The sequence below is a fragment of the Loxodonta africana genome, chromosome 2 (genome assembly GCF_030014295.1).
Source record: "Loxodonta africana isolate mLoxAfr1 chromosome 2, mLoxAfr1.hap2, whole genome shotgun sequence".
In the NCBI taxonomy this organism is placed as follows: domain Eukaryota; kingdom Metazoa; phylum Chordata; class Mammalia; order Proboscidea; family Elephantidae; genus Loxodonta; species Loxodonta africana.
The window spans coordinates 222,997,722-223,025,640 of record NC_087343.1 but is presented as its reverse complement, the minus strand read 5'-3'; the positions used below and the strand labels follow the sequence as shown (position 1 = coordinate 223,025,640).

Here is a 27,919-nt window from a genome sequence, read left to right as displayed (position 1 = left end):
CATCCCTGGTGTGGGATGACGTCAAATTCAAGATGGATGGAATCACAGCGGCAGCGGCGGCTGCGGCGCGCGCGAGCCGAGTGTGAGCGGAAGGGGGCCCTGCGTCTGCCTCGGGGCTGGAGATCGGTGAGTAACTGTCATGCCCCTCGCTCTGTGAGAACTGCGGGCCCCCGCAGTAGGCTACAGCGTCCCCGCAAAACGCGGCCTTTCCTGACGTAACTCTGAGGTGATTTCTCTCCTCTTTTTTTCTGTCCACCAACGGGCTGCGGTCTCTGGGCGCTTCTGCGCGTGCGCCAGGGCTTGGCTCTCACCGAGCATGCCCTGAGCTCCCACGTAGCCGATTGTGCCTTCACACTGCGCATGCTTCGTGCCCGTACTTGGCCTCGCCCACGCTACTGAGCACGCTCTGTTCCCTCACTGGGTTCCGCTCCTCTCCCGGGCAGGTTGCCGCTGGGGTAGCGGACGCACCTGGGCCAGGCGCACGCCCTTTGCGTGGAGCGGTTGAAATGCCGTCTCGCGAGGGGCGCGTGCTCTCGTTCCGGGCTGGTGGGGAGGTCCGCTAGCGCCGGCCCGGGCCGCGAGGTGCGCGCTAGCCGCGGGTGGCGGAGGGACCCCACACCTGCGGCGGCTTGTGCCGCCGTCCCCGACCCAGTCCCCTCCTCGGCCCACCTCGTTCCCCGCCTCGGCCCCCTAGACCTGGCGGCGGGAGACCAGTGCCGGCATGACAGGCCAGTGCCCAAAGTTGACTTTCTTTTCCCCGCCCCTGGCCCGACTGTCTCCCCGGCCCCATCAGCCGGGCGTCTGGACATCGAAGCACGTTCATTTCCATCCAGAATCCCTTGAAGACCTTTTCTCCCTGATTTTCACCGCTTACCGCAGAGCACAGCAACCTCCACGGGCCAAAAGCTTTCCTGCTTGGCTGTGAATGCTTTCCCCATCAGAGAAGACTTACGTCGGGAATCTGGGGCTGGAGGCGTAGGGGAAGGGGAGTGGGTCAAGACCAGCCTGTGCACCTGTTACAGAGAGCCCCGCGGAAAGACTTGTGCTGGAGTCCTTCATGATCTTGTAGTTGGTTTTCTTATCACCCAGACTTCATTTATCTGGAACAGGTTCAGTAGTCCATCTACAAAAGGTCATACGTTTAAGTCCTAGGGGCTCTATGGTTCTGCGGAATACTACATACACAGCACATTGGGACGGGGCAGTTCTGGGGACAGGTGCAGCGAGAGGATTGCCTAACAGTGGGAAATGACGGATGAAATTAGACCATGCGTAATACAGCAACTGGGGGATTTTTAGTACAAGAGCTGACAGCTCTGTTGAGCTCTAACATCTGAGAGCCTCAGTGTATTACAGCATAGTCCAGTGATTGTTCATAATCATGACCCGGAGTCATCACATCGTGCATACCTTGTTTAAGAAGCCAAGAAAGTGGGTTAACCCATTTTAGAAAGAATACTCTGTGAAAAAATATTTTTAGAAAATTTTTCCCACTGGTATTTGAAGTAAATCCGTTGTCCATGTCTAATGACTCCTAGGCATTAAGTTTACATTTCAGTGACCCTAAATATTGGTATTAAAAAGACAGTAGAAATTTGGGGCATTTGTTTACTTAAGATGACTTTTTTGTTTAATTCTTTTTAACACTATTCGTTGACTATACAGTGTGCTTCATTCTGTGGAAATAAAAGTTGAAAAAGATCTAACCCCTGCTTTCAAGTAACTTACAATATTATCTCATAGCAGATGCTACCCAGGAAAAACTAAAAATAGCTAAAGAGGTTTTAAGTTATTGAGAGAAGTCTCTGGAGGAGAAGGAGGTAGTTGAAGGGACAATTTTTGTTGGCCCCAAAGCCATGGAGATGGGGAGAACAGAGTTTAGAACCGCTTAAGAGCTAGGATCGACAGTTCATGGTGATCAGTTATAAAGGAAAGAGAAGAAATTTCTGGTTTAGGAGGCCAGGTTGTTAGCAGCACACCAAACTAAATGCCGAATGTGTGAGGACAAGCAGATACAGGGAGAGGGGGTGAGGATGTGGATTATAGCCACCACACTGGGCATGTGGGTTTTTAAGTATGTGGTATACACTGTGATGAACTCTTCGGTAGGTATATAGAGACTGGAAGGCCCAGAAGCCTCATGACATACAGATTTGGGAGTCATCATCAAGTAGCGAGAGAGCCTTCAGATCTCATGGGAAAAGTGAAGGAAGCTGCCACGTGCAATGCTCTGTGACAGACCCCGGGGAAACAAAGATGAGCAAATCAGGGTCTTGAATCTCCTCAAGCTTGCCGTTTATTCCCTGGTTCAAAAAAAAAAAATTTTTTTTTTTTTCAGTAGATACTTGCCACGCCTGTGCTGAGCACTGAGGATACATAGATGAGAAGACAAGCGTTTTGTTTGCAAGGAGCCTCGTGAGGGAGATAGACGTGAAGGCAGATCAATCAGAATTGTCATGTTGTTACTGCAGAAGGATGAAGTACTGGGGTAGTTAAAGGGCTCAGCTGCTGGCGGGCCAGGGGGTGCTGAGTAACAAAAGCTATGTAGAGGAGGTGACATTCGAGCTGGATCTTTCAGTAGAAGTTGGCCAAGAAAAGAAGTAAGAAAGATATTTCAGGTGGTGGAAACGGTGTGCAAGTTTGTAGGGTAGATGGTAGGGAGTGCCCAGTAAGGGTGGAAAGATGAATTGCAGCCAGAATGTGAAGAGTCGTATGTGCCAGTGTGCACAGTTTGGATTTCATCTTGAAAGTAATAGAAAAACCTAATACAGTGTTTTAAAGCCAAGCAGTGATGTGACCAGCCTTGCTTTAGGAAAACAAAAGGCGTGATTTCTGTTCCTTTGTATCTAAGTGGAGTGTCAGCACAGGAGCTCGGCAAATATTTATGGTTGTGCAAGATCCCATGTTAGGCATTGTGAAGAGTGTTAAGAGATGATAAATAGATTCTCAGCCGTTAAGGAGCTTGCAGTCTTATTGGAGAGACATAGATGGCAACGAGTCTAAGTCGGTGAGTAAACACTACATAAATGGTATAGGCTGTTTGTAATGCAGGAGTTGAAAGGAGGGGCTTGCTCATTAGAAACTGAAGTAGTCAAGGAAGGCTTCCTGGAGGAGCTTTAAAAGATGAATAATGTTCAGATGAGTGGCATCTAGGAAGGGGGTTAGATGAGATCTAGGACATTGCAGATTGGGTAATAGAATGACCAGAAGCAAGTTGTGCTGGTTGTGTCTGTCCCCGAGACAAAGAAACTGAAGCAAAAAGCTATCCCAAAGGAATAATAACTAAGGAAAAAAAAATTAAAAGTAGTTTGAAACTAAATTTTAGAGAGCCCCTGGTGTCCGTGTTTTTAAATTTTTGCTGAATGGAGAACCCATGACTTTTCTTTTTTTAAACAGGGGTCGAGGCTGGCTCTTTTCATTTAGGTCTCAATTAAAATATCAGATCAAGGCATTTTCTGACCATCCTTTCAAAACCTCCAGTTACTCCACCCAGCCACAGCACCCTAATTATTTCCATCATAGCACTTAGCACAGTCTGAATTATCTTTATTTGTTTCCTTGTTTATCATCTGACTTGCCTCACTAGAAAGTGGAGACCTTACCTGTTTTGTGCACCCATGTATCTCAGAGACAAGTCACCATGCTTGGCACACAATAGGAGCTCAATAAATAAGGTGAATGAATAGTAGCAGTACTTAGTGCGTATGCTGGATGGATGATCCAAGCTTTGTTTTAGGAAGCACAGGTCTAGCCACTGCGTGAAGGATGGATTTGGAAGGTACAACAGGAAGAATGAATACCACTTGGAAAAACGTTAGTGTCCTTTGATAACCAGGAACAGAAACTGGCTGGCCGACCAGCTTGCATAGTAAAGAGAAATTTATTGTAAAGGGTTGCTCTTAGGGTTTAAGGGAAAGCTAAAGAATTGAGCTAGAGAAGACAAAAGCCAGGGTGACTCCAGGAGTCCATGTCACAGGCACTGGCAGGTCTCATTTTCAGGCCATTGCTAAGATGAATCAACTCCACTCGTATACTGCCCTCCTTATTTTTCTCAGGACTAGTATTCCATGGAGAAAGTGTTTAATTGGCTTGACTCTGGTTGTGTGCCTACCCCTGAGCTAGGGGAGAGCAGCACATCAGACTGTGCCCAGCAGGACACGGGATGTTCTTCCAAAGCACCGTAAAGGGGTGATTACGAGGAGGAGGAGGGATGACTACTGGGTGGCCAAAACCAACAGCAAGTCTGACCAGAGGCTGATCTGCTAACTAAGGTGCAAATTAAGAGCCTGAACTATGTTATAGTAGAGTGATTCAGCTGAATATGGCAAAGAATACACCCTTAAGCCAAAATCAAACCCTTTCTATGGAGACCGAAAATGTAATGAAAAGGAATGCAAAGTAGAAATGTTCGTACTCTTGCAGGATGGGATAATGAGGTGGTTTAGTCATTTCTAGATGTTATCTAATGAGATGATAAGACCTAAACTCAGAGCCAGCTTAAGTCTCGCCATCATCTAATAGTAAAATCAAATGGAGTTAGGGCAAAATCCAGAGATGAGGGCTTATAGATAAATTGTGTGTGTGTGTGTGTGTGTGTGTGTGTTTACAGTCCAAAGTCAGTCGAGTGTAGATGCTTTGGATATTTTTTAAACTAGGCGGCATTTGCCTTGTAATACATGCATTTCTCTTTTTATCCAGCATCATGGTTAGAACTGTATATCTACTCCTCACTTACCAACATGGTTAGGTTCCAAAGACCAGGTTGTTATGCAGGAATGGAGGATGACCACATCAGATCACAAAATGGAGGATAACTATATCATAACTGCCAAATTACTTCATTATGTAACTACCAGATTACATCATTACATAACTGCCAAACCACTGAGAATCATGGCCTTGACACATAACCTTAACTGTCGCTACCAGCGTGACTCTTCCCTCGCACCTCAGGCTTCATTACTGCCAGACATCCATTGTTAATGCCCAAAATAAATAGTAGGGTTTTTTTTTTTTTTTTCCTACTGTTGCCATAAATGCAAGATGTCAGATAGGGGTAAAAGCAATCTTCCACGTTACAGGGGTCATGTGCCCATAGTTAAATTTTAGTTTAATGTTTTGAATTCAAGACATTTTCCTATAGAACTGGTAGTAAAAATTGTGTAGGCTAGTCATGGGGCCAATTTAATTTTTTTATGTAGCTTAACTGATTCCAGCCCGTGTTTTAAAAGTCTCCAAATTTGGAAGTAGATAAGGTTATTTAGGTCTCTTCCCATCTCCCTTTCTTGGCCCCTTGCTCATCTCTTGTTAATTACCATCTAGTCAGCTCTGACCCTCGGCGACCTTAGGTGTAATGGAGCCCAGTCCTACACCATCTTCATGATCGTTGGCATGTGTGAGCCCATTTCTGTGGCTCTTGCCTCAGTCCCTCTCACTGCAGATTTCCTGCATTTTTGCTGACCATCTACTTTACCAACCATGATACTGTTTTCTAGCAATCGATGTTTCCTGATGACTTGTTCAAAGTAAGCAACACAAAGTGAACATCCTGACTACTATGGAGAATTCTGGTTATATTTCTTCAGGAACTAATTCGTTTTTTCTTCTGGCAGTCCACAGTATATTGAATATTCTTCTTCAGTTCAATTCAGTATAATTCAGTTGCACAGTTCTGACTTTCTTTTTCGTTGTCCAGCTTTCACATGCACGTTATTGTTATTGTTAGGTGGCTTCGAGTAAGTTCTGACTTATGACGACGCTACGTAGAACAGACCAAAACACTGCCTGGTCCCGTGCCATCCTCACAAGTGTTGCTGTGTTTGAGCCCATTGTTGCAGCCACTGCATCAGTCCATCTTGTCAAGGGTCTTCCTCTTCTTTGCTGACCCTCTACCGAGCATACCCTTCTGCGGGGACTGGTCCCTCCTGGTAATACGTTCAAAGTACATGAGAAGAAGTCTCTCGCCATCCTCACTTTTAAGGAACATACTGGCTGTACTTCTTCCCAGATAGATTTGTTTGTTCTTCTGGCAGTTCTAGTATATTTAGTATTCTTTACCATCACCATAATTCAAATGCATCAATTTTTCTTTGGTCTCCCTTATTCATTGTCCAGCTTTTGCATGCATTTGAGGCAGTTGAAAGTGTTATGGCTTGGGTTAGGCGCACCTTAGTCCTCAAGGTCATGTCTTTGCATTTTAACACTTTATTGTTGTTATTAGATGCCATCAAGTTGATTCCAACCCCTACAGACTCCGTGTACAACAGAACGAAACGTTGCCAGGTCCTACACCATCCTCACAGTCGCTGTTATGCTTGAGCTCATTGTTGTAGCCACTGTGCCAGTCCATCTTGTTGAGGGTCTTCCTCTTTTTCACTGGCTGTATATTTTACCAACCATCATGTCCTTCTCCAGGGTCTGATTCCTCCTGATAACATGTCCAAAGTATGTGAGATGAAGTCTTGCCATCCTCCCTTCTAAGTAACCTTCTGGCTGTACTTCAAGACAGATTTGTTTGTTCTTCTGGCAGTCTGTGGTATATTCCGTGTGCTTCACCAACACCACAATTCAAAGGCATTAATTCTTCTTCGGTCTTATTTATTTATTGTCCGGCTTTCACGTGCATATGAGGTGATTATTGAAAACACCCTGGCTTGGGTCAGGCGCACCTCAGTCCTCAAAGTGACATCTTTGCTTTTGAACACATCAGAGAGGGCTTTTGCAGCAGGTTTGCCCAATGCAATGTGTCATCTGATTTCTTGACTGCTGCTTCCATAGGCATTGATTGTGGATCCAAATAAAATGAAATCCTTGACAACTTCAGTCTTTTCTCCATTTATCATGATGTTGTTTATTGGTCCAGCTGTGAGGATTTTTGTTTTCTTTATGTTGAGGTGTAATCCATACTGAAGGTTGTAGTCGTTGATCTTCATCAGTAAGTACTTCAGGCCCTCTTCGCTTTGAGCAAGCAAGGTTGCATCATCTGCATATTGAAGGTTGTTCAAGAGTCTTCCTCTGATCCTGATGTCGCATTTTTCTTCATATAGTCCAGCTTCTCGGATTATTTGCCCAGCATATAGATTGAATAGGTATGGTGAAAGGATACAACCCTGACGCACACCTTTCCTGATTTTAAACCACGCAATATCCCCTTGTTCTATGCAAATAAACTGCCTCTTGGTCTGTGTACAAGTTAGACATGATCACAATTAAGTGTTCTGGAATTCCCATTCTTCGCAATGTTATCCATAATTTGTTATGATGCACATGGTCGAATGTCTTTGCATAGTCAATAAAACACAGGTAAACATCTTTCTGTTATTCTCTGCTTTCAGCCAAGATCCATCTGACATCAGCAATGGTGTCCCTCATTCCACGTCCTCTTCTGAATCCAGTTTGAACTTCTGACATTTCCCTTGATGTACTGCTGCAACTGTTTTCGAATGACCTTCAGCAAAATTTTACTTGTGTGTAATATTAATGATATTGTTCAGTAATTTCCACATTCTTTTGGATCGCCTTTCTTTGGAATGGGCACAAATATGGTTCTCTTCCCATTGGTTGGCCAAGTAAACTGTCTTCCAAATTTCTTGGCATAAGACGGGTGAGCGCTTCCAGCACTGTATCCGTTTGTTAAAATACGTCAGTTGGTATTCTGTCAATTCCTGGAGCCTTGTTTCTTGTTAGTGCCTTCAGTGTAGCTCGGACCTCTTCCTTCAGTACCATGAGTTCTTGATCATATGCTACCTCTTGAAATGGTTGGACATCGACCAATTCTTTTTGGTAAAGTAACTCTGTGTATTCCTTCCATATTCTTTTGATGCTTCCTGTGTCATTTAATATTTTCCATGTAGAATCCTTCAGAATTGCAACTCAAGGCTTGAATTTTCAGTTTTTCAGCTTGAGAAATGCTGAACATGTTCTTCTTTTTTGGTTTTCTAACTCTACATCTTTGCACATTTCGTTGTAATACTTTCTCTGCTTGAACTACTCTTTGAAATCTTCATTTCTTTTACTTCATCATTTCTGCCTTTCGCTTTAGCCACTCTGCGTTCAAGAGCTAGTTTCAGAGTCTCTTCTAACATCCACTTTAGTCTTGTCTTTCTGTACAGATGGCATGGGGGCAGTGTCTGACCTTCTCCAACCACACAAGGGGGAAGGAGAACCAAGATCAATAGCGCAGGGCTGCTTCCCGTGAGGCAGAGGCCAGGAAAGCCTCCTCTTCCCCCATCTTTACTAATTCTGAAACCAACAGCACTCTCTACTTCTCTGCTGGATTCAGTAGTTCATTGCAGGGGCCACACAGAACTCAAAGACCATACTCACAATTATGGGGTTTATTATAAAGGAAGTAACAGTTACAAGTCAGGCTCAGAAACACTCAGGATACAGTTCTTTCATCAAGACGGCCTCTCCCCAACTGTGCTTGCAGGTCTCCGTCTCTGCCCAAAGGCACTCAGCTTTCTCTCTACATGGGCTGGGAAGCCCACCGAGCCATCTTCTGCAACTGGGTCCCTCTTGTTGTTCTCACCTTCCTTGGTGGTGGTGGGCTCCTCCCGTCTGCTCTAGAATTGGCTCTGTTTTAAGGCAAAACTGACCAATCCCGTTGGTAGTCCACAAGTACCCTATCACACAACACAGTCACTTGGGTAGGAGTTACAAGACTATGGCTAGAAAAGCCACACACAAAAGTAATTAGTCGCACTACACTTTCTTTTCTGCCTTTTTAATGACCTCTTGCTGCTTCTTGTATGATGTACTTGATGTCATTCCACAACTCTTCTGGTCTTCAGTCAATAGTGTTTAATAAATCAAGTCTATTCTTGAGATGGTCTCTAAATTAAGGTGGAATATATTCCAGGTCATACTTTGGCGATTGTGGACTTGTTCTAATTTTCTTCAGCTTCAGCTTGAACTCCATATGAGCAATTGATGGTCTGTTCCACAGTCAGCCCCTGGCCTTGTTCTGTCTGATGATGTTGAGCTTTTCCATCGTCTCTTTCAACAGATGTAGTCAATTTGATTGCTGTGTGTTCCATCTGGTGAGGTCCGCCTGTGTAGTCTCCATTTTTGTTAGTGGAAAAAGGTATTTACAGTGAAGAAGTTTCTGTCACCAAGGCTGTATTTTCCAACTACCAGTCCTTCTTTGTTTCCACCTCTTGCATTCCAATCACCAGTAATTATCAGTGCACCCTGACTGCATGATTGAGCAATTTCAGACCGTAGAAGTTGGTATAAATCTTCAGTTTCCTCACCTTTGGATCGGTGGTTGATGTGTAAATTTGAAGAATAGTCATATTAATGGATCTTCGTTTAGGCGTGTGGGTATTATCCTATCACTGACAGTGTTGTACTTCAGGATTGATCTTCTGATGTTCTTTTTGATGATGAACTTGACGCCATTCCTCTTCAATTTGTCATACCCGTCATAGTAGGCCATATGATTGTCTGATTCAAAATGGCCAATACCAGTCCATTTCAGCTCACTAATGCCTAGTATATCAATCTTCATGCATTCCATTTCATTTTTGATAGTTCCAATTTTCCTAGGTTCATACTTAATACAGTCCACATTCTGATCGTTAATGCATGTTTGCAGCCATTTCTTCTCATTTTGAGTCATGCCACATCAGCAAATGAAGGTCCGAAAAGCTTGAGTCCATCTATGTCATTAAGGTCGACTCTACTTTGAGGAGGCAGCTCTTCCCCAGTGGTATTTTGAGTGCTTTCCAACCTAGGGGGCTCATCTTCCTTCACTATATATAGAGACAATATTCCGCTGCTATTCATAAGGTTTTCACTGGATAATTTTTTCAGAAGTAGACTGGCAGGTCCTTCTTCCCAGTCTGTCTTATTCTGGAAGTTCAGCTGAAACCTGTCCACCATGGGTGACCCTTTGCTTTTTACACTTTAAAGAGGTCCCTCGCAGCAGATTTGCCCAGTGCAAAGCGTGGTTTGATTTCTTGACTGCTGCTTCCATGGGCATTGATGACGGATCCAAGTAAAATGAAATCCTTGACAACTTCACTGTTTTCTCCGTTTATCATGATGTTGCTTATCGGTCCAGTTGTGAGGTTTTTTGTTTTACTTACGTTGAGGTGTAATCCACGCTGAGGGCTGTAGTATTTGATCTTCATTAGCAAGTGCTTCAAATCCTCTTCACTTTCAGTAAGCAGAGTTGTGTCATCTGCGTATCACAGGTTGTTGGTGAGTCGTCCTCCACATCCGATGCTGCGTTCTTCTTCATCTAGTCTGGCTTCTTGGCTTATTTGTTCAGCATACAGATTAGGATGAGTATGGTGAGAGGATACAACCCTGACACATACGATTGAAAAGATCATGGCTCAGGTCACCTCAGTCATCAGCATGACACCTTCCCTTTTTAAAACTTGAATGAGGTCTTTTGCAGCAGATTTTCTCAGTCTGATAGATCATTTGATTTCTCCACTGCAGCTTCCGTGGATGTTGGTTGTTGATCCCACCTAGAATGAAGTCATTGACAACTTCAGTTTCTTCTTTCGTCAGGATGTTGTATATCGGTCCACGTGTGAAGATTTTCATTTTTCTCACAATTCGTCTCCTTGTGCCCTTTTACCCAAGTGCCTGGATTTTACATGCTGTGCTTGGACTTCTTCTCTGGTTCCATTCCCAGAATGTTCTGTATTCAAAAATCGCCTACCTTCCCAACCATCCCCTCAAAATCTTACTCCCGGCAACTAATTGATCTAATATTGGTATGAAGAAGAAAGTGTTTGCGTTGTATTAATTTATACTAAAGTATTAGCATTTGGTACCTGAGGGAGGAGTCTTTTTGAAGTGATATAATGAAATAACTTGCTGGAGCCCGACTGTAAAGGGCTTTGTAGCCATTCTAGGGAATTAGAGCTTCGATAGTTTTTAAGCAAGATCAGATAAGTGTTTCTAGAATATGCTGTTAAGAATGAAGCCTTCAGTATTATTATCATAGTTGAATGCACGATGAATCTCAAACCTTCTCTGATGTCTCCCTATTCACTCACCCCCACCCCCCAGCTCCCTGACCAAATTAATGGCTTCCTGAAATCAGTATTCTCGTGGCATTTTTTTGTATACTTCACACTGTTTTAATTTTATGTGGCTTTCCCCACCTCTAGAATGTATACTACCGGAAAAAAAGTCGGCCATAGCTTATTCATCTCCATATCAGGAGCTCCTCTTGTGATATGGGGCATATAACAGACTTTTGCACACATTTAGGAAAGGGAGACAGGAAAAAAGGCATTGCTACATGGGAAGCGCTATGTACACTAGTAGCTTGCAAACACTGTGTCTTGTCCTTAACGAAAGTCCTGTTGATGGGTAGTGTTAGGCCCATTGAACAGGTGAGGAAGCTAGTACTTAGGACGGTCCTGTGATGTTTACGAGGTCACACACCCAGTAGGTGGCAGAGCTAGGACTGAGATAAAAAAGTAGATCTAAAAGCCTTTTCCACGGAGCTGTCACATCTTCTGTGAATTGTTAACCATCAAAACTCTTTTGTTTTGAAATTTCAGGAAACAACATGAAATAGAAACAATTCAGGCAGCATTTGGGAAGATCTTTGTGTGCAAGAATCCAAGTGGTAAGCAAACCAGCCCTCTTTCAGAATCTGGGTTTCCTGGGGGATTTCCTCTGAGCTGTTCCAGCCGCTCACAGATGCAGCCCTTCCTCCACATTTCACCCACTTTGAAGAGCGCCAAGGCTGTTCCACGTGACTGAAGTGGTAGCAGGAGCTCCTGCAGTGATGAGTCAGGAGGGCTGAGTAGTGACAAAAGCATGGGGATGAGGACAGAGCCGGGGCCACACGTGTTTGCGTATGAGAGCTTTCAAACTTATGCACTGTCTCCCACAAGTGGAGCTCCTGATCCAATGATGATTAAAAGAACCGTGGACATTTTTACGTGCCAGCAAATGTATTGTATCTGGACCAGCAAAACTCAATGAGGATAAATTACCTCAGCGCGAAGCTGGCCTTATCTGAGGAGTGAGCAGCAGAAAAATCAGAAGATTTTGAGAATTCAGTCTGCATATCCACCAGCCACAAATAGTTTGTCTGGATTATCTCATGATGTTCAGCAGTTGAGATTTTTTTCCCTCTTTTGCCTGTATTCTTTTTTTTTTTTTTGCACTTTAGATGAAGGTTTACAGAACAAGCTAGTTTCTCATTTAACAGTACACATATTGTTTTATGACATTGGTTAACAACCCCACAACATGTCAGCACTCTCCCTTCTGAACCTTGGGTTCCCCATTACCAGCATTCCTGTTCCCTCCTGCCTTCTCGTCCTTGCCCCAGGGCTGGTGTGCCCCTTTAGTCTCCTTTTGTTTTATGGGCCTATTCAATCTTTGCTTTTGCCTGCATCCCTAAATAGCATTTTATATTTTTAGTTAAGTTGTTAAATTCAATCAGTGTCCCACTATCTTTCAACAGAACACAAAGGTCCAAAATGGAAATTGTTTTCAGCTAGACCAGGAAGGGGACCATTGTTTTCAAATTTTAATGATCGAATTAAAGGGTAAAGGCCAGGGCCTCAACCTGAAGGTGAGGCGCCCACACTGCTCTTATGCTGTCACCTCCCATCTCTGTAGACGTCTGTGTCTCCAGCACCTTTATGCTGGGGCATTGATCCAATGGAAGATGTCACCACCTGTTTATAATCCTTGAATGACATATTTTAGCCCCAAAGCCCTTATGCCTCCCCTGCTCCTCCAGCCTTGCCGTCTGCCCTTCCCTTGCATGTACCCTCTGCTCTAGCCAGGTGAAACCACCTGCAGTTCCCAGGGATACTTTCTGCTCTGTCTGGTCTATGATGTTGGACATACTGCCCTCTCTCTTGAAATGCCTTTCACCCCCTTCTTTGTGACGCTCCCCATGTTACCTGGTTCCTTCTTTGTCATCAAGCATCTGCTGGTAAGTCCCGTTCCTGCCCTTACTCACATCTGGATCTGCTGCCCTTCATCTGCATACACCCTGTCCTGTGCCTGTAGTTGCAAGTACTTAAAAGCATTCTGCGCTGTGGTGACCAATCCTTATCCTGTTCCTGTGCGGGACTTTAAGCTCCTTAAGGCAGGGCCATGCCTGTGAGATTGAGACCCTCCAAGCCAAGCAGAGTTTCAGCACATACTAGATGGGTGCACAGTGACTCAGGGCATAGGCTCCCAGCTCCTCTACTCACCGGAAGTGATGGCAATAGCTAGCTCAGAAGATACACGAGAATTAAGAGACAACTGGAGAGAGTGTGGGGTAGCCTGTGGAGTCAAAGCACCTGCGTTTGAATCCCGCTGTGCTGCTTATTATGTGTATGACATTGAGCAAGTGTTTGTGCCTCAGTTTCCCCATCTTGTAAAATAGGGATAATAATACCTCCTAGGATTATTGTCAGTATTGAGTTAATATATGAGACATGTTTACATAGTATGTGGCGGAGCAAGTACTCAGATACTAGTTATTAGTGTTCCAGTGAATGGGTGGAAAGTAAATACTTGAGGGTGATTTTGCAGTGGTATATCAGTAACATGGACATGCCCAGCCGCTTTTCAGGCAGGCAGTCTCGCTGATGACACCAAACTGAGATTATAGTCAAATGAGTAGTTTTAAACCCCAAATAATTTTCAGGGACAACGAGTATTTCTCTTACACTTCAACCCTAAGTGACTTAAATATTGTTCCCCAACTCCCAGATGTTTTCATTCAAACATTATAGAAGCCTCTGGGCCAAGAAATTGGAAGAAATTACTTAGAGCAAAAATAGGGATCATCCAAAAGGGGAAAAATGTAGGGCAGAATTTCAAATTCTCATGGAATCCAGACTTTCTAGAGCCATAGAGGCTGGGTGAACCCCTGAAAATACTGCCCTGGGATAATGTTTTAAACCTTAACCAAAATATCTCCTGAAGTCTTATTAAAACTAAGCAGTAGCTTAGCTTAACTAGTAAGTAATGTCTGAGCATTGTGCACTCTATCTATATGAGATCAAATTGACAGCAGACACTCAAAAGATCAGAGGGGAAACTTAGGCAGCAGTGAGTTTATGTTCATGGAGGAGGAACAGCTGAGAAAAGGAGGGTGAGAATGCTTGCACAACTCCAAGAATGTAATCAGTGTCACTGAATTGTATGTGTGCAAATTGTTGAATTGGTGTATGTTCTGCGGTACATACCATATTTTTACGCAAATAACGCACCCCTTCGACCTTTGTTTGCCAGCCGTGCCTGCCCCCTTGAGGTATTTTTGTAAGTGTGCTATCCTAAGTTTTTTTCCAACAACATGTAAAAAAAAAATTAGCATAGTGGCACTTACGAAAATACCTTGCAGGAGGAGGGTGCAGTTGGCAAACAAAGGTGGAAGGCGCGTGTTAATTCACATAAATATTACGGTATTCTCAACAACAAAAATAAATTATTAAAATAATAGGGATTATGGAATTTGAGTGGAGTATAAAGAAGGAAACTGTTTCGATCCAAGGGAAGAAGATGTTGCTGTCTGGCGCTGGGAGGCAGGTGGTACCTGAAATGGCATTTGCTTCATGTTCAGGAACATAGAAACTCTCACTTGGTTTACTCCTCATTCAGTACCTTATCCTGTACCTGTGGTTTTAAGTTCCATTGCTGTCTTACTTGGGGCTCCCTTGAAAACGGACTCTGAAACGAGGATTCAGACACAGGTCATTTATTTGAGAAGGGATCCCAGGAAGCACAAGAAAGGAATAGAGAAAACACAGGGAAGACACCTGGGTACAGGCACGTTAAGGAACAGGTTACTGCGCGTATTTAGAATGTCAAAACTCCTTAAAAAAAAAAAAAGTGAACTCAGGATTTTTTATTATATTCCGTCTCAAGTAAGGACAATTACATTCTTCAGTTGTTCAGGCAGAATCCTTGGAGCATCCCTGATTCCCCTCTTTCTCTTACCCACTACAGCCAATCCCTCAGAATCCTGATGACTCTGTCTTGACCTTCACTGCTACCATCATGGTTCAGGCCACCATCATTCTTACCTGGATTATGTAGGAGACACCTTGTTGCCCTCCCAGCCTCCATGGTTCATTCTCAACGGCATAGCCAGAGTGATGCTTTTAATGCGTAATTCAGGTCATTGTCATGCCTCTGCTCAAAGACTTCCAACGGCAGCCCGTTTGACTCAGTACAAAGTGCAGTTAGTTCTTCCAGTAGTCCACCCAGCCCAAGAGTCTGGCTGCTCATTGCTTCTCTGTTGTCAGCTTCCATGATTCCCCAGTGCTCTCCGCTCCAGCCCTGCTGCCACCTGACTCTTCCTCTGCTTGTCATGTTCGTCCCTCAGTGATCCCCACGGCTCTTCTCTCACCTCCTTCAGGTCTTCTCAGGTGCCATTTTGTCAAATGAATGAATGACAGGCAAAGTGCCTGAGACAGTCTGTAGTGTGTTGTAAGTGCTCAGTAAAGGGTAACAATTAGTATCATCTCATTTGACGCTCACCACAGTGTTATGTGGTAGCTGCTATTATCGCCGCTTTACAGTGGGGGAGACTGAGGCATCCAGGGAGGCTGATCAGCCTAGAGCACGAGCTTTCAAGCCGTTTTGACCCTGATGCACAGGAAGGAACATACTTTATCTTACATCCCGACCCAGTACTCGCTTACATGTGTGGATATGTATGTATATAACTGAATCAAAAGTTTCACAGAACTCATCAGCCTGACTGCGTTTGATGCATTCTGACGGCTTCTACTCCATCCTAGTCCGTTTCATTTATACTTAACTTGCTGGTGTCAAACCTCGAAGTTGATTTTAAGAAACTCTTTGGAAAAATACTTGTCCACACCTTTGATTCTCTGTCACTTTTCCCCTGTGGAGACATGGGAACTAACTTTCTCAAAAATTGTTAGCACTGGAAGAGTGCTCAGTGCGTGGCCAAGCCCACACGTGTGGTATTGATATAAGCTCATTTTTCTGTTGTCCTCCGTAAAAGGGTTCCTTTACACATGAATGGATGTGTGGTGATGTAGGAAGAGTAATAGGATTAAGGGAGAAAGTAGGGTGGCTAGCTGAGGATAGAAGGAAGGGGAAATATCTTTACCAAGAAATCACAAGTAAAAGAATTAAAATTTAGCATTTGATATTAAGTGGTAGACAGGAATAAACAAAAACCTGGTACAGCTTGACCAAGGCAGTTGTGGACAGGCAAAAGGCCTCATCCCAAGACAAGATACAAAGTCATGCCTCTAAGGTTGTTAAACTTAAGAGTCGACACCTTAACGGGAAGTCAGGATAATACTGAAGGTACTGCCTGCCATTTCTGGTCATGCCACACTGGTGGCCAACAAATTGTCCTGTGTGGGCTCCTCTGAAAAGCCTGCATGCTGGGCTGACCAGCAAGGCTGACCCTTGACCTGGAAGAGAACCTACAAATGTGCTTCCTGGGTGCCGAGTTCATGTACAGCTTGTCCTTGAGGGAATGATCAAGTAGCCACAGATATTCTTACTGTGAGTTCCTTTTAATATTGAAAATGACTGTCACAACGATATTTTAAAGAAAAGGTGGCCTTAGAAAATCAAACCAAAGATATGTTGCAGGACAGAAGTTTGGGACCTTTTCAGTAAAGAAGCCTAAACTAAACCAAACCCGTTGCCGTGGAGTAGATTCCAACTCACTGAGATCCTGTCGGACAGAGTAGAACTGCCCCGGAGGGTATCCAAGGAGTGGCAGTGGAACTGCTGTTTTGGTTAGCAGCCAAGCTCTTAAACACTGCGCCCCCAGGGCTGCAGAGCAGCCGAAGAGAAGGGTCAAATATGGAAAGGCAAGCGGTGTTTCTGTATGAAATAGTTTTACCTTCGTCGAGTACATGCCCATTGCTGTCAAGTCAATCCCGACTCGTAGCGACCCTATAGTACAGAGTAGAACTGCTCCATAGGGCTTCCAAGGAGTCGCTGGTGGATTCGAAATGCCGACCTTTTGGTTAGCAGCTGAGCTCTTAACCACTGAGCCACCAGGGCTTAATTATACCCTTTTTCTTTGACACTAAATTAAATACCTATGAAAACTGTGACTTCTGAAAACAAGTAGCACAACGTTCATTGAATGCTTACTGTGTATCAGTCACTAGCGCATCTAATCTGTGCAGCAAGCCTGCAAGGGGCACAGCTCTTCCTCCCATTTCTCACTACCTGGCACACAGAGAAGCTAACAGACATGCCCAGGGACAGTCAGCTCATCGGGTAGAGCTGCCATGTCAGTCACCTCAAGCATCAGACCTGCATGTTCAGCCATTAGGCTTTCTTGTCTTGCTTTTACATTGGAAGAGAATCTTAGTAAAATCTCAGTTCAAACCTCTTAATTTATAATTGGTAATACAGGCAGTCCCTGGATTACAAATGAGGTCCATTCCTAAATCTGTCTTTAAGTCATATTTGTACCTAAGTCGGAACAGTTAGATACGAATCTTATCTAATGTCAGTCAGTCAGATGTTTCAAGTGTTTGTCTTAGTATGAGGTATAGAGTGTACCTCTGTATGCATAAAAACATTAAACACTTCAGGACACACTAAAGCATCCTTAACATAATAACACGCTGATAACAATAGTGCTTAGATGCATGTCACAAAGTAGTGCCCATTTGTTATTACAAACCATTGCCTGTCCCTCAGATTTTTAATATAATAGGCTTTATGGTTTGTACATAAGTTGGACATTCAAAGCCAGGGGCCGCCTGTACTTAAGTTTAGATCTGGGCTAAAGTTTCCTTTGTGCTATGGTTCAAAATGTGATTTGGTAAGAAATAGTATGCAAAAGATTGCAGAGATGTGTAGCCTGAGAATGAAAACAAACTTTATTCTTTAACATTTTTGTCCTTTGTTTTAAACCAGGTCTTTGAACAAGGTTCTTTCAGGTTCCTACCCCTGCTGAGAACTTGGATGTCTGACAAGTTCCCAGGCGATGCTGATACCTCTGGTTAGGGACCAGTTGTGAAAACCACTAGTAGATCACACGTTCTCAAAGTTTATTATACGTAAGAATCACCTGGAGATCTTGTTACGCTGTAAATTCTGATTCAGTATATCTGGGGTGGAAATGCAAATTCTCAGCAGGAGTTTGAACCCAAACAAACCGGTTTGAAGCCCTGTGTTAAACACTCAGTAGTGACTACCAAATGCTTTTTCTGTTTCCAAATTCTTATATATTTTTAAAGGTCTGGCATGATCTCTACTTTGTAACCCATCGTTAGCAGTTCCTGTTACTTTTAAGCATATGCAGTAATAAAACTGAATTTCTTTCAGAATTTTAGACTTGAGGAGTTTTGATAATTCATAGTTATTTCTGAATTTATACTCTGAACTAGTCAGGAGTAGAACCAAGCATCAAATGGATAAAGACCCTGTATAATAAACCTTTTATTTTCGAGCATTGCTTCCCTGCATACCTGCCACCTTCTAGCAGTCTTCTTGATGGTGTGCACCTGCCAATGTGACAGTCTTAAGCTCCTAAAATTCTTTGATTTTAATGATCGGGGACCTACTTAAGCCATGAGGCTGCACCCTTTCTGTTTTCAGTGTTATTTGAGTAAGGTTATTCATCCCCAGACCTTCTGTCTGCTTACTCTTTTGCTAAGTATTGGCACTTAGGTAAAGATAACTGGTGTTCCCTGCCCTTGAGGGGCCCTCAGGCTCGTGGGGAGCTTTTCCTTGTACTGCTTATCCTAGTTCTGCATTTGTCTTGCAGAGAAACCCAGACAATGGAGGGATTACTGCATTATATCAACCCAGCACATGCCATCTCTCTCCTGAGTGCCCTCAACGAGGAGCGCCTCAAAGGCCAGCTCTGTGATGTGCTCCTGATCGTTGGAGACCAGAAATTTCGAGCTCATAAGAACGTCTTGGCCGCCAGCAGTGAATACTTCCAGAGTTTATTCACAAATAAGGAGAACGAGTCACAAACTGTATTTCAGCTTGACTTTTGCGAGCCAGATGCTTTTGATAATGTTTTAAACTACATCTATTCTTCCTCTTTGTTTGTTGAGAAGAGCAGCCTGGCTGCGGTGCAAGAACTTGGCTATAGCCTGGGGATTTCCTTCCTGACTAACATTGTTTCTAAAACACCTCAAGCCCCCTTCCTGACATGTCCCAGTAGAAAAAAAGTTTTTATAGAAGATGATGAAAACAGTTCCCAAAAGAGAAGTGTCATTGTCTGTCAAAGTAGAAATGAAGCACAAGGAAAAACTGTCAGTCAAAACCCTCCCGATGTAAGCCATACTTCCAGACCCTTGCCTAGCATTGCCATCAAGACCGGTACCAGTAAGCCACATGTCTCCAAACCGATTGACCCGCTTCACGGTCTGTCACTCACTGAGAAGAGTTGGCCGAGAGATACTTCAGTGGGATATGCAAAGTCTCTTGAGCATCCTGGCTCTTTGGAGGATCCTAGTAGAAGCAGTTTGGTGAAAAGAAATGCAGTATTGCCTTCAAAGCCCCTACAAGACCGAGAAGCTGCAGACGATAAACCAGGTGTGAGTGGTCAGCTTCCAAAAGGAAAAGCCATAGAGCTGGCTTTGAAGAAACCACGGCCTCCTGTTTTGACTCTGCATAGCTCGTCAGAGGCACCCTATCTCTTGAAAGAGACTAACACAGGAGGCGGTCAAGGCGAAGATAGAAACTTACTGTACTACTCAAAACTGGGACTAGTGATCCCCTCCAGCGGGCCCGGTTCTGGAAACCAAAACATTGACAGAAGTGGCCCACTCGTCAAGAGTCTTCTCAGACGGTCACTGTCGATGGATAGCCAGGTTCCGATGTATTCACCCTCCATAGATTTGAAGTCTTCCCAGGGCTCATCTTCCATGTCTAATGATGCACCAGGGAATGTCCTCTGTGCTTTATCTCAAAAATCATCTTTAAAAGATGGTAGTGAGAAAGCAGCCCTGGACGACAGAACTGCTGTCCTACCATCACCTCGCCTTAGGTCCTTCAGTGCTTCACAGTCCACAGACAGGGAGGCCGCCTCGCCCGTCACGGAGGTCTGTGTAAAAACCGAGCCCAGCAGCCCACTCTCAGACCCTTCGGACATCATCAGAGTCACCGTGGGGGACGCAGCGGCAGCCACGGCAGCAGCCTCGCTGTCAGCAGTCACCAGAGACTTTTCTCTGAAAACAGAAGACGACCCAAAGGAAGCGAGCAGACTCCCAGCCAAGAGGAGGTTCCAGGCTGACCGAAGGTTGCCGTTCAAGAAGCTGAAGGTAAATGAGCACGGAGCTCCTGTGTCAGAAGATAACTGTGAGGAGGGCCCCGGTCCCGCTCTCCTCCAGGCCGACTTCCCAGATTCTGACTTGAATAAAGATGAATTTGGTGAGTTGGAGGGAACGAGACCGAACAAAAAATTTAAATGCAAACATTGCCTTAAGATCTTTAGGTCGACAGCAGGCCTTCACCGCCACGTTAACATATACCATAACCCCGAAAAGCCCTATGCCTGTGACATCTGTCACAAGCGATTTCACACAAACTTTAAAGTCTGGACACACTGTCAGACACAGCACGGCATAGTGAAAAATCCGTCCCCGGCCTCTAGCTCTCATGCCGTTTTGGATGAAAAATTCCAAAGAAAGCTGATTGACATAGTGAGAGAGAGGGAAATTAAAAAGGCCCTTATGATTAAGTTAAGGCGTGGCAAGCCTGGTTTTCAGGGACAGGCTAGTGCCCAAGCACAACAAGTCATCAAGAGGAACTTAAGATCAAGAGCCAAAGGAGCGTACATTTGCGCTTACTGTGGAAAAGCCTACCGTTTCCTCTCTCAGTTTAAACAGCACATAAAAATGCACCCGGGAGAAAAGCCCGTTGGAGTAAATAGAGGCACTAAGCCAAAAGAGCATGTCCCTCTTGAAAGCCCAGTAGAAAGCAAGGAGGTTTACCAGTGCCGCCTCTGTAATGCTAAGCTCTCTTCTCTTCTAGAACAAGGCAACCACGAGAGGTTATGCAGAAATGCCACCGTTTGCCCTTACTGCAGCCTTAGGTTTTTCTCGCCCGAGCTAAAGCGGGAGCACGAGGGCAAATGTGAGTACAAGAAGCTGACCTGTCTGGAGTGCATGCGCACCTTCAAGTCCTCCTTCAGCATCTGGCGGCACCAAGTCGAGGTCCACAACCAGAACACCATGGTACCAGCGGAAAACTTCTCTCTGCCTGTTCTTGACCACAACGGCGAGGTCACCAGCTCTGCAAGGCCACAGCCTCAGTCTGAGCCAACTAAGGTCAACCATGTGATCGCAGCGAAAGATGACCATGGGTTCAGCGATTCTTCTGAACAAATTAACTTTGATTCTGAAGACTCCTCTTGCCTCCCGGAAGACCTCAGTCTTTCTAAGCAGCTGAAAATCCAAGTCAAAGAGGAGCCGGTGGAAGAGGCAGAGGAAGAGGTGCCCGAGACCAGCGTGGCCCCGAAAGAGGCAGGTCCCAGCAAAGACGCCGGCCTGTGGCCCTGCGAGAAATGTGGGAAGATGTTCACGGTGCACAAGCAGCTGGAGCGCCACCAGGAGCTTCTGTGTTCTGTGAAACCTTTCATCTGCCACGTTTGCAACAAAGCGTTCCGCACGAATTTCCGGCTCTGGAGCCACTTCCAGTCCCACATGTCTCAGGCCACCGAGGACTCGGTGCATAAAGAATCCGAAGTGGGCCCCGCGCCAACAAACTCTCCCTCCCCGCCTCCCCTGCCGCCTCCACCCCCGCTCCCCAAGATCCAGCCCTTGGAGCCTGACAGCCCAACTGGTCAGTCTGAGAATCCGACTCCCACCACGGAGAAATTGTTTGCACCCCAAGAGTCAGACACCCTTTTTTACCACGCTCCGCCCCTCTCAGCGATCACATTTAAAAGACAGTTTATGTGTAAGCTCTGCCATAGGACATTTAAGACTGCATTTAGCCTTTGGAGTCATGAACAAACCCACAATTGAAAGACCGGCACTCTTGACCTGTTAGGAAATGGGAGCTGGTGTCCAGATAACCTGCGTTGTGAAATGCATCAAAAGAAACAAAATATTTTTTGAAAAAGAATAATAAAGGTTGGAAATTATGCTTGAATTTATGTTTGAGACAAACTGATAATAGTAACATCCTGGCTCAACTTGCGGAAAACTAAAAAAAATTGTGGTTCTGGGCCTTACAGTAACAGAATGATTTGATTTCATTAATGTTGAAATTTGATTAGCCTTGGTGGTTTGCATGGTTCCTCATTCCATGGTGTCAGTATAATCTTTTAAGTGAGGTTTTGTTTGATTTTTCTAACTGATTTGAAATTAGTGAAATACTGTGAAAGTATTTCTCCTTTTGATTATATCAGACACCGAAGTTCTAGTTAATGCTTAGCCATGTTCATAAGTCCAAAACGTATCAGGCAGAAGTGGGTAGCTGGCAGTATAGATTTAGACACTAGAATACTTTAGCAATAAAAAATGAGAAACCTCAACTTTAATAAGTTATCCTGACACTTGATAAAGATAAATACTTGGTATTTTGTGGTCACGTAGAACTTTTTTTGTATAAATATTGTGAGAATTTTAAATCAGCAATAGTAATACTTAAATGTTTATAAAATAGTAAAAAAAAACTTGCTCTCAGTCATTTAATATATGTTAATGATGGTCAGACTCTAAGACTTGGGAAATGAAAAGATGAGTTATGGAAGGCCTCTACAGTCAGTTGATACCCGCTTCAGGAGTGATAGGCATGGTAATAAAACTGCTGAGCTGGGTTGTGTGTCAGTGGCACCCCACTTTAAATATGGACTAGCATTTAGTGACTGAGGGTTTGGGTTTCCTCTAGTGTAGTCTGTCATGAGTTGAAAATCAGAGTGGACTTGAGACAAAAACGCAAGGTCGTGTATGACGCTAATTTTGAACTTAGCAGCATTCATTGGACAGAAAAGATTGGAGCGTGCATTTCCCTAGATCCCCAACACTCGGAGGCGGTGCAGCACCTCTGGAATTCCGAATCACCACTGACTTACCGAGTCCTCAAAGCAGAGGGGAACAGCATGCTGCAGTTTCTACAGGCTTTTCAAGAACAGTAGAGACGAGACCCAAACCATTTCTGTTAGAATTTTTTTCCCCCTCTTGATAGTACTTCTGGTGGTAAAATGTCAATGATGAAACTATTCTTCAATTTTAAGTCGCAGCTTACTAGTTCATAGATATGTGTTAAAATACTATCAGGAGTCCCCAAATTTGTATTAGTGACTTACTTTGGTCCATAGGGTTTGAGCTTCTTTTTTTTTTCCTACTGTGAGTAAGTCACCATTAAAAACTTTTCAGTAGGTTTTATCCAAAGCTCAATGGGGTGTTTAAAAAGGGAAATCTTTATTTCATTTGGAGAGGGGTAGAGTAGATATATAAAAGTGGAAGTATTGTTGAAACTACAAAATCCCTTTAAGGTAGAGAGAGGGGTTAAAACTCCAGATTGACTTTATATCTTTTTTACAAGTTCTTTCAAACAAACAAAAAGCAACTACTGTGCTAACAAGTAATTTGCTGAGTACTTTTATGTGTGCTCTGGCCAGCTAGGACTTGTACCTATCTGTCTCATCGTCCACAGTCCGCTCTGGCCAGCTAGGACTTGTACCTATCTGTCTCATCGTCCACAGTCCATACTAGTGGTAGGAAAATCATTATTTTTTATGGAAACAACCATTTTTAGGAAATCCTAAGGATTTTTAGGAAATCCTTGTACATTATAGAAACTATGAAATTTTACCTTTTATTCTTTCATTTGAAAAACCCCAAAATATTCGAGTGATTATATCCTATTTCATTCCTACTTAAATTTGATGGAGAAAGGAAAATAAAATGAAGTTGCAGTTACCGGTCATTGCCATCTTCATATTTTCTTGAAGAAATCTATGCATTTTAAAGACAAAACTAAAGCGTAGGATTTTCTGTGGAATGTCTGGATGGATTATTGTTCATTCGGTGCATTCCCTGATAACGTGGTACTTCGTACTCGGAACATTGTGGTAGCTTTCACGTCTTCAAAAGAAGACAGCTTCCCTCAGAGTAATCCTCACTTACCGGAGTATCTGTCGTACTTCGCGATACACAGTGTCTTGGCACTTAAACTGAGTATCCCAGGACTTGAAGCTTTATGCTACATTTTTGAAAAATTTTTAATAATATCGTTAATCAGCAAAAAGTATTTTTGATCTAAATATAGGTTTGGCATATCTGTTAGGTTAAAAAAAGTAACAAGTGTTTTGTCTTATTCGTTCACATTTTTGTCTAGGCAAGGAACATAAGATTTCAAATAAAATTTTGAACCAAAAACGTTTGTAACGCAGTTCTGGTTTTTCTATTACTTTTTATACTGTATCTTAAGAGCACTAGGCTGAAAGAGTTTATTTTGGTGGTAAAAAATAAAATATGCTTCTGCTCATGTAACTATTTTAAACGTTAAGAAGTAAAATAACGAAAGACATGTTAATTGCTGTATTCAGCGAACAGTTTTTTAAAGAATGTTTATCTCAGTCAGTAGGCAAATATTTGGTGTCAAACAAATTGACCTTTCATTGTTGCAACTCCTTAATTAGCTAGTAAAGATATTCTTGTAAATGTTTTTTCTGATTGTAATTAATTTTTGAAGATGTAGAAAGCTCATTATTCCTTGTAAGTATTCAGGATGCCTGCTTTTTTAATGCAGTTGTGGAAAGAATGTAAAATGTTTTAATATATTCTTTGTTACTCTGAAAACTTGTTATTGAATCACTTTCTTTACTTGGGGTGAGGGGGAGTAACATAAGATATGCTTACGTTTTTATCGGTCACTCAGAGTAAGCAGTGGAGATCAGTGGTGTCACTGGGGGAGTGCAAACCGCACGCCTGACACTATCAGAGGGGGTGACACCAAAATGACCCCAGGGTCCGCAGTAGCAGTGGGCAGGCTGGTGCTGCTAGGGGAGGGGCCGCCAAGGCAGTGGTGTCACTAGGGTTGATGTTGCCTGTCACCCAGCGTGGTAACTCATCACCCCCTGTCACCCACCAGTCACTAGGGTTGGTGTCACCCAATGCAGTAACTCCACCACCCCCCCATCACCCACCAGGGTGCGGGTGGCCGGGCTACAGCACCCACCACTGGGCGGAGAGGGGGGTCCCTCTTTGGCTAATGAGGGGAGGAGCTGATGGGGGCAAGGCAGGGCCACTCTGCCCATGGCAGGGGTCTTCACCAGCTGGCCCCATCACCCTGCAGGGGGTGACAGCATGAGTTACCGCACTGGGTGACGCCAACCCCAGTGCTGCCACTAATGGAGATAACAAATATTGTGCATTTTTAATACTAAAAGTACTTCCAGATTGCTAGAATGTTCATCTTTAGAACTAGAGTTAATATACATTGTAATTTTCTCAGAATATACAACTAAGAATTCACAGTGATGTTATCTGCACTCCTGGGAAGATGAAGCAGTTCTTGGTTTTCTGTCCCAGGATGGATTGTTAACATCTGTTCTTTTTATAATTCTGCCCCAGCATTTATCTGATCCACACAAAGCCCCCATTGCTGCTGGAGAGACAAGGAGAAGATGTGGTCTTTGCTAGAGGCATGGAGTGGCTCCCTCTGCAGGCCGGCTGGGTGGTCGGGTGAGCAGGAGGCGAGGCATTCACCCACCTGCCGTCAGAATTAACGGGTCTCAAGGTGGCCTCTGTTTCTCTCAAATTGAGGTTTGTACATACAGCTATAACCTGGAACTTAAGGAAGTAAAATTATTTGACGCTTATTACTACAGAAATTAGCAGGTGTCATTCATAACAGGTTTCTTTATAAATTGTATCTAACTAGCTAATTTTGGACTACAACTCAAATTTGTCAATTTCTAATGCCTCATCAGTGTATTTTGCAATAATTGTGAAAAGCATTACTGATTTAAATGATGCTGATAACTATCCTTTCGTAAGTGTTCTTTAACGCTAGCTACTAAGCTTTTTTAAATTTTAAAACTAGATTTTTCTGTTTTGTGGCTTTAGCACTTTAAGAAGTTTGATGTTTGCAGAATTTTTATTTAATATCCTTGTTCAGTGCTTCTGATGTTCTCTGGCTTAGGGCATTTCCACGTGACGGGAGAAAAACTGAAAGCCAGTGTTTGGATTTTGGAGAACAAGATGGATAAATGTCAGGTTTCTAAAAAATTCTTTTCAGAGGCAGTCTTTTGGAAACCAAAGTATTTTACTGTAAATCTTTAAAATTATTAAATTTGGTGCTGTTTGTCATTTATTAGTGCTGTCCAGATTTCTCACAAAGTTGTACTTGGTTAACTCTCAAAAGGTGATAATTTCTCATGGGTATTAATCCAAAACTATTTCAGAACTTTTCACTGAATACATGCTCACTGGTTGAGCATTTGGCTGCTAACCAAAAGATCAGCAGCTCAAACCCACCGGCGGCCCTGAGGGAGAAAGATGCGGCAATCTGCTTCCACAAAGAATACAACCTTGGAAACCCTCAGGGGCAGTTCTCCTTTGCCCTACAGAGTCCCTATGAGTTGGAATCGACTGGATGACCATGAGCTTGGTATTTTGGTTTGTTTAAAAAAAAAAAAAAAAAAAGAGTGGTTTTATAATTGTGTGTATTTTGTAGTCATATGCCTTAGAATAAATCATTGTTCAATTTTATTTCGAAATCACTTTTTTGGATGGAAAACTCACAGTAAAATAGGATTTCTATTTATCTAATGTTAATCCAGTCTTTATTTGTATCACAATTCTATTGTCTGCTTACATCTTGACTAAGAATGAACGGAGTCAATAAATTTGTACTATATTTTGTTTTGAGTCAGGGTTTCATTGATAGGTTTTGGAATTTGAGAATGATTAATAGCTTTTACATTTATGAAAGTGAAGATACAGCCCTTCTATTTGGGTAATCAGACAATGTTCCGCTGCTATTCGTAAGGTTTTCAGTGGCTAATTGTTTTCAGAAGTGGACTGCCGGGTCCCTCTTCCTAGTCTGTCTTAGTCTGGCAGCTCAGCTGAAACCTGCCCTCCACGGGTGGCCCTGCTGGTATCTGAATACCGGTGGCATAGCTTCCAGCATCACAGCAACACACAAGCCCCCACAGTACGACAAACTGACACACGTGACAGACACAGTGAGCTCCAGCATAACAACGACTGTAAGCATGGCTCAGGACCGGGCAGGGTTTCATTCTGTCGTGCATCGGGTCGCTATGAGTCGGAGCCCACTCGACGGCACCTAACAACAACGACGATGTTTGGGTGATACGAACAGCCCCTGAAGAGTTGGGCATGATGAGTAACTTACCCCGACAGTTCCTGGTTGCTTGTAGAATTGTTTGTATGAAAACTTCAGTTGTTTGGACACAGCAAATACATGATCCTTAAAACCAGATAAGTGGCAATCTTGAATTATCCACTTTTTTCTTCACTGGTCAAATTAGTAGTTTTAAAAATGGTCCTGGGAGTAAACGCGTCAGAAGCAGGTTTTTAAGCCCCCTGCGCTGGTATTAAAGCCTAGCAATTGACAAACGTTTTATTTCCTAGTTGAGGATCTGTGCCCCGTTGATGGGCACCGATTCGCCTGCCTTGGGTTTGTGTCTACACCTCCCTGCTTTTGTCTCCTTTCCCGTGTCCTAAACTGGTCTTTCTTGGGAGCCTCTGGTTGAAAATTTCTTGAATACAATGGAGCAAATGGTGTAAACTTTTTATCTTCCTTCTGCTTTAACCCTGCTCTTCCACTTGCCATCAAATACTGTTTTAAAAAACCTCGATGTGCCCTTTCTTCGTAATAGGAACAGGCTTTCTGAGGTTTGAGATTGGTGCATAGCCACTGCATCCTCCTTGGTTGTAGGCACACACTCAGGACGGTGAACACCTGAGGTGGCAAAACCAATACTTCCAGCGTTTAATATTTTTCCCCAAAGCCCATAGCCGTGGAGTTGATTCTG

General features: G+C 43.6%; 1 protein-coding gene across 5 annotated transcripts; it reads left to right on the top strand.

The window, feature by feature from the left end:
- Positions 1–4: 4 nt before the first annotated feature.
- Positions 5–27,919, top strand: ZBTB21 (zinc finger and BTB domain containing 21). Of its 5 annotated transcripts, XM_003419024.4 has the most exons (4): positions 5–126; positions 11,532–11,599; positions 18,713–20,331; positions 20,935–27,919. In XM_003419024.4, exons 3-4 carry the CDS (start codon positions 18,726–18,728, stop codon positions 21,927–21,929), a joined length of 2,601 nt encoding a protein of 866 aa, XP_003419072.1. In that variant the 5' UTR covers positions 5–126; positions 11,532–11,599; positions 18,713–18,725; the 3' UTR covers positions 21,930–27,919. The 5 variants fall into 5 exon arrangements, with proteins under 5 accessions (XP_003419072.1, XP_010596964.1, XP_064135559.1 ...); XM_010598662.3 differs by having other exon boundaries at positions 18,713–27,919; XM_064279489.1 differs by having other exon boundaries at positions 11,532–16,479; positions 18,713–27,919.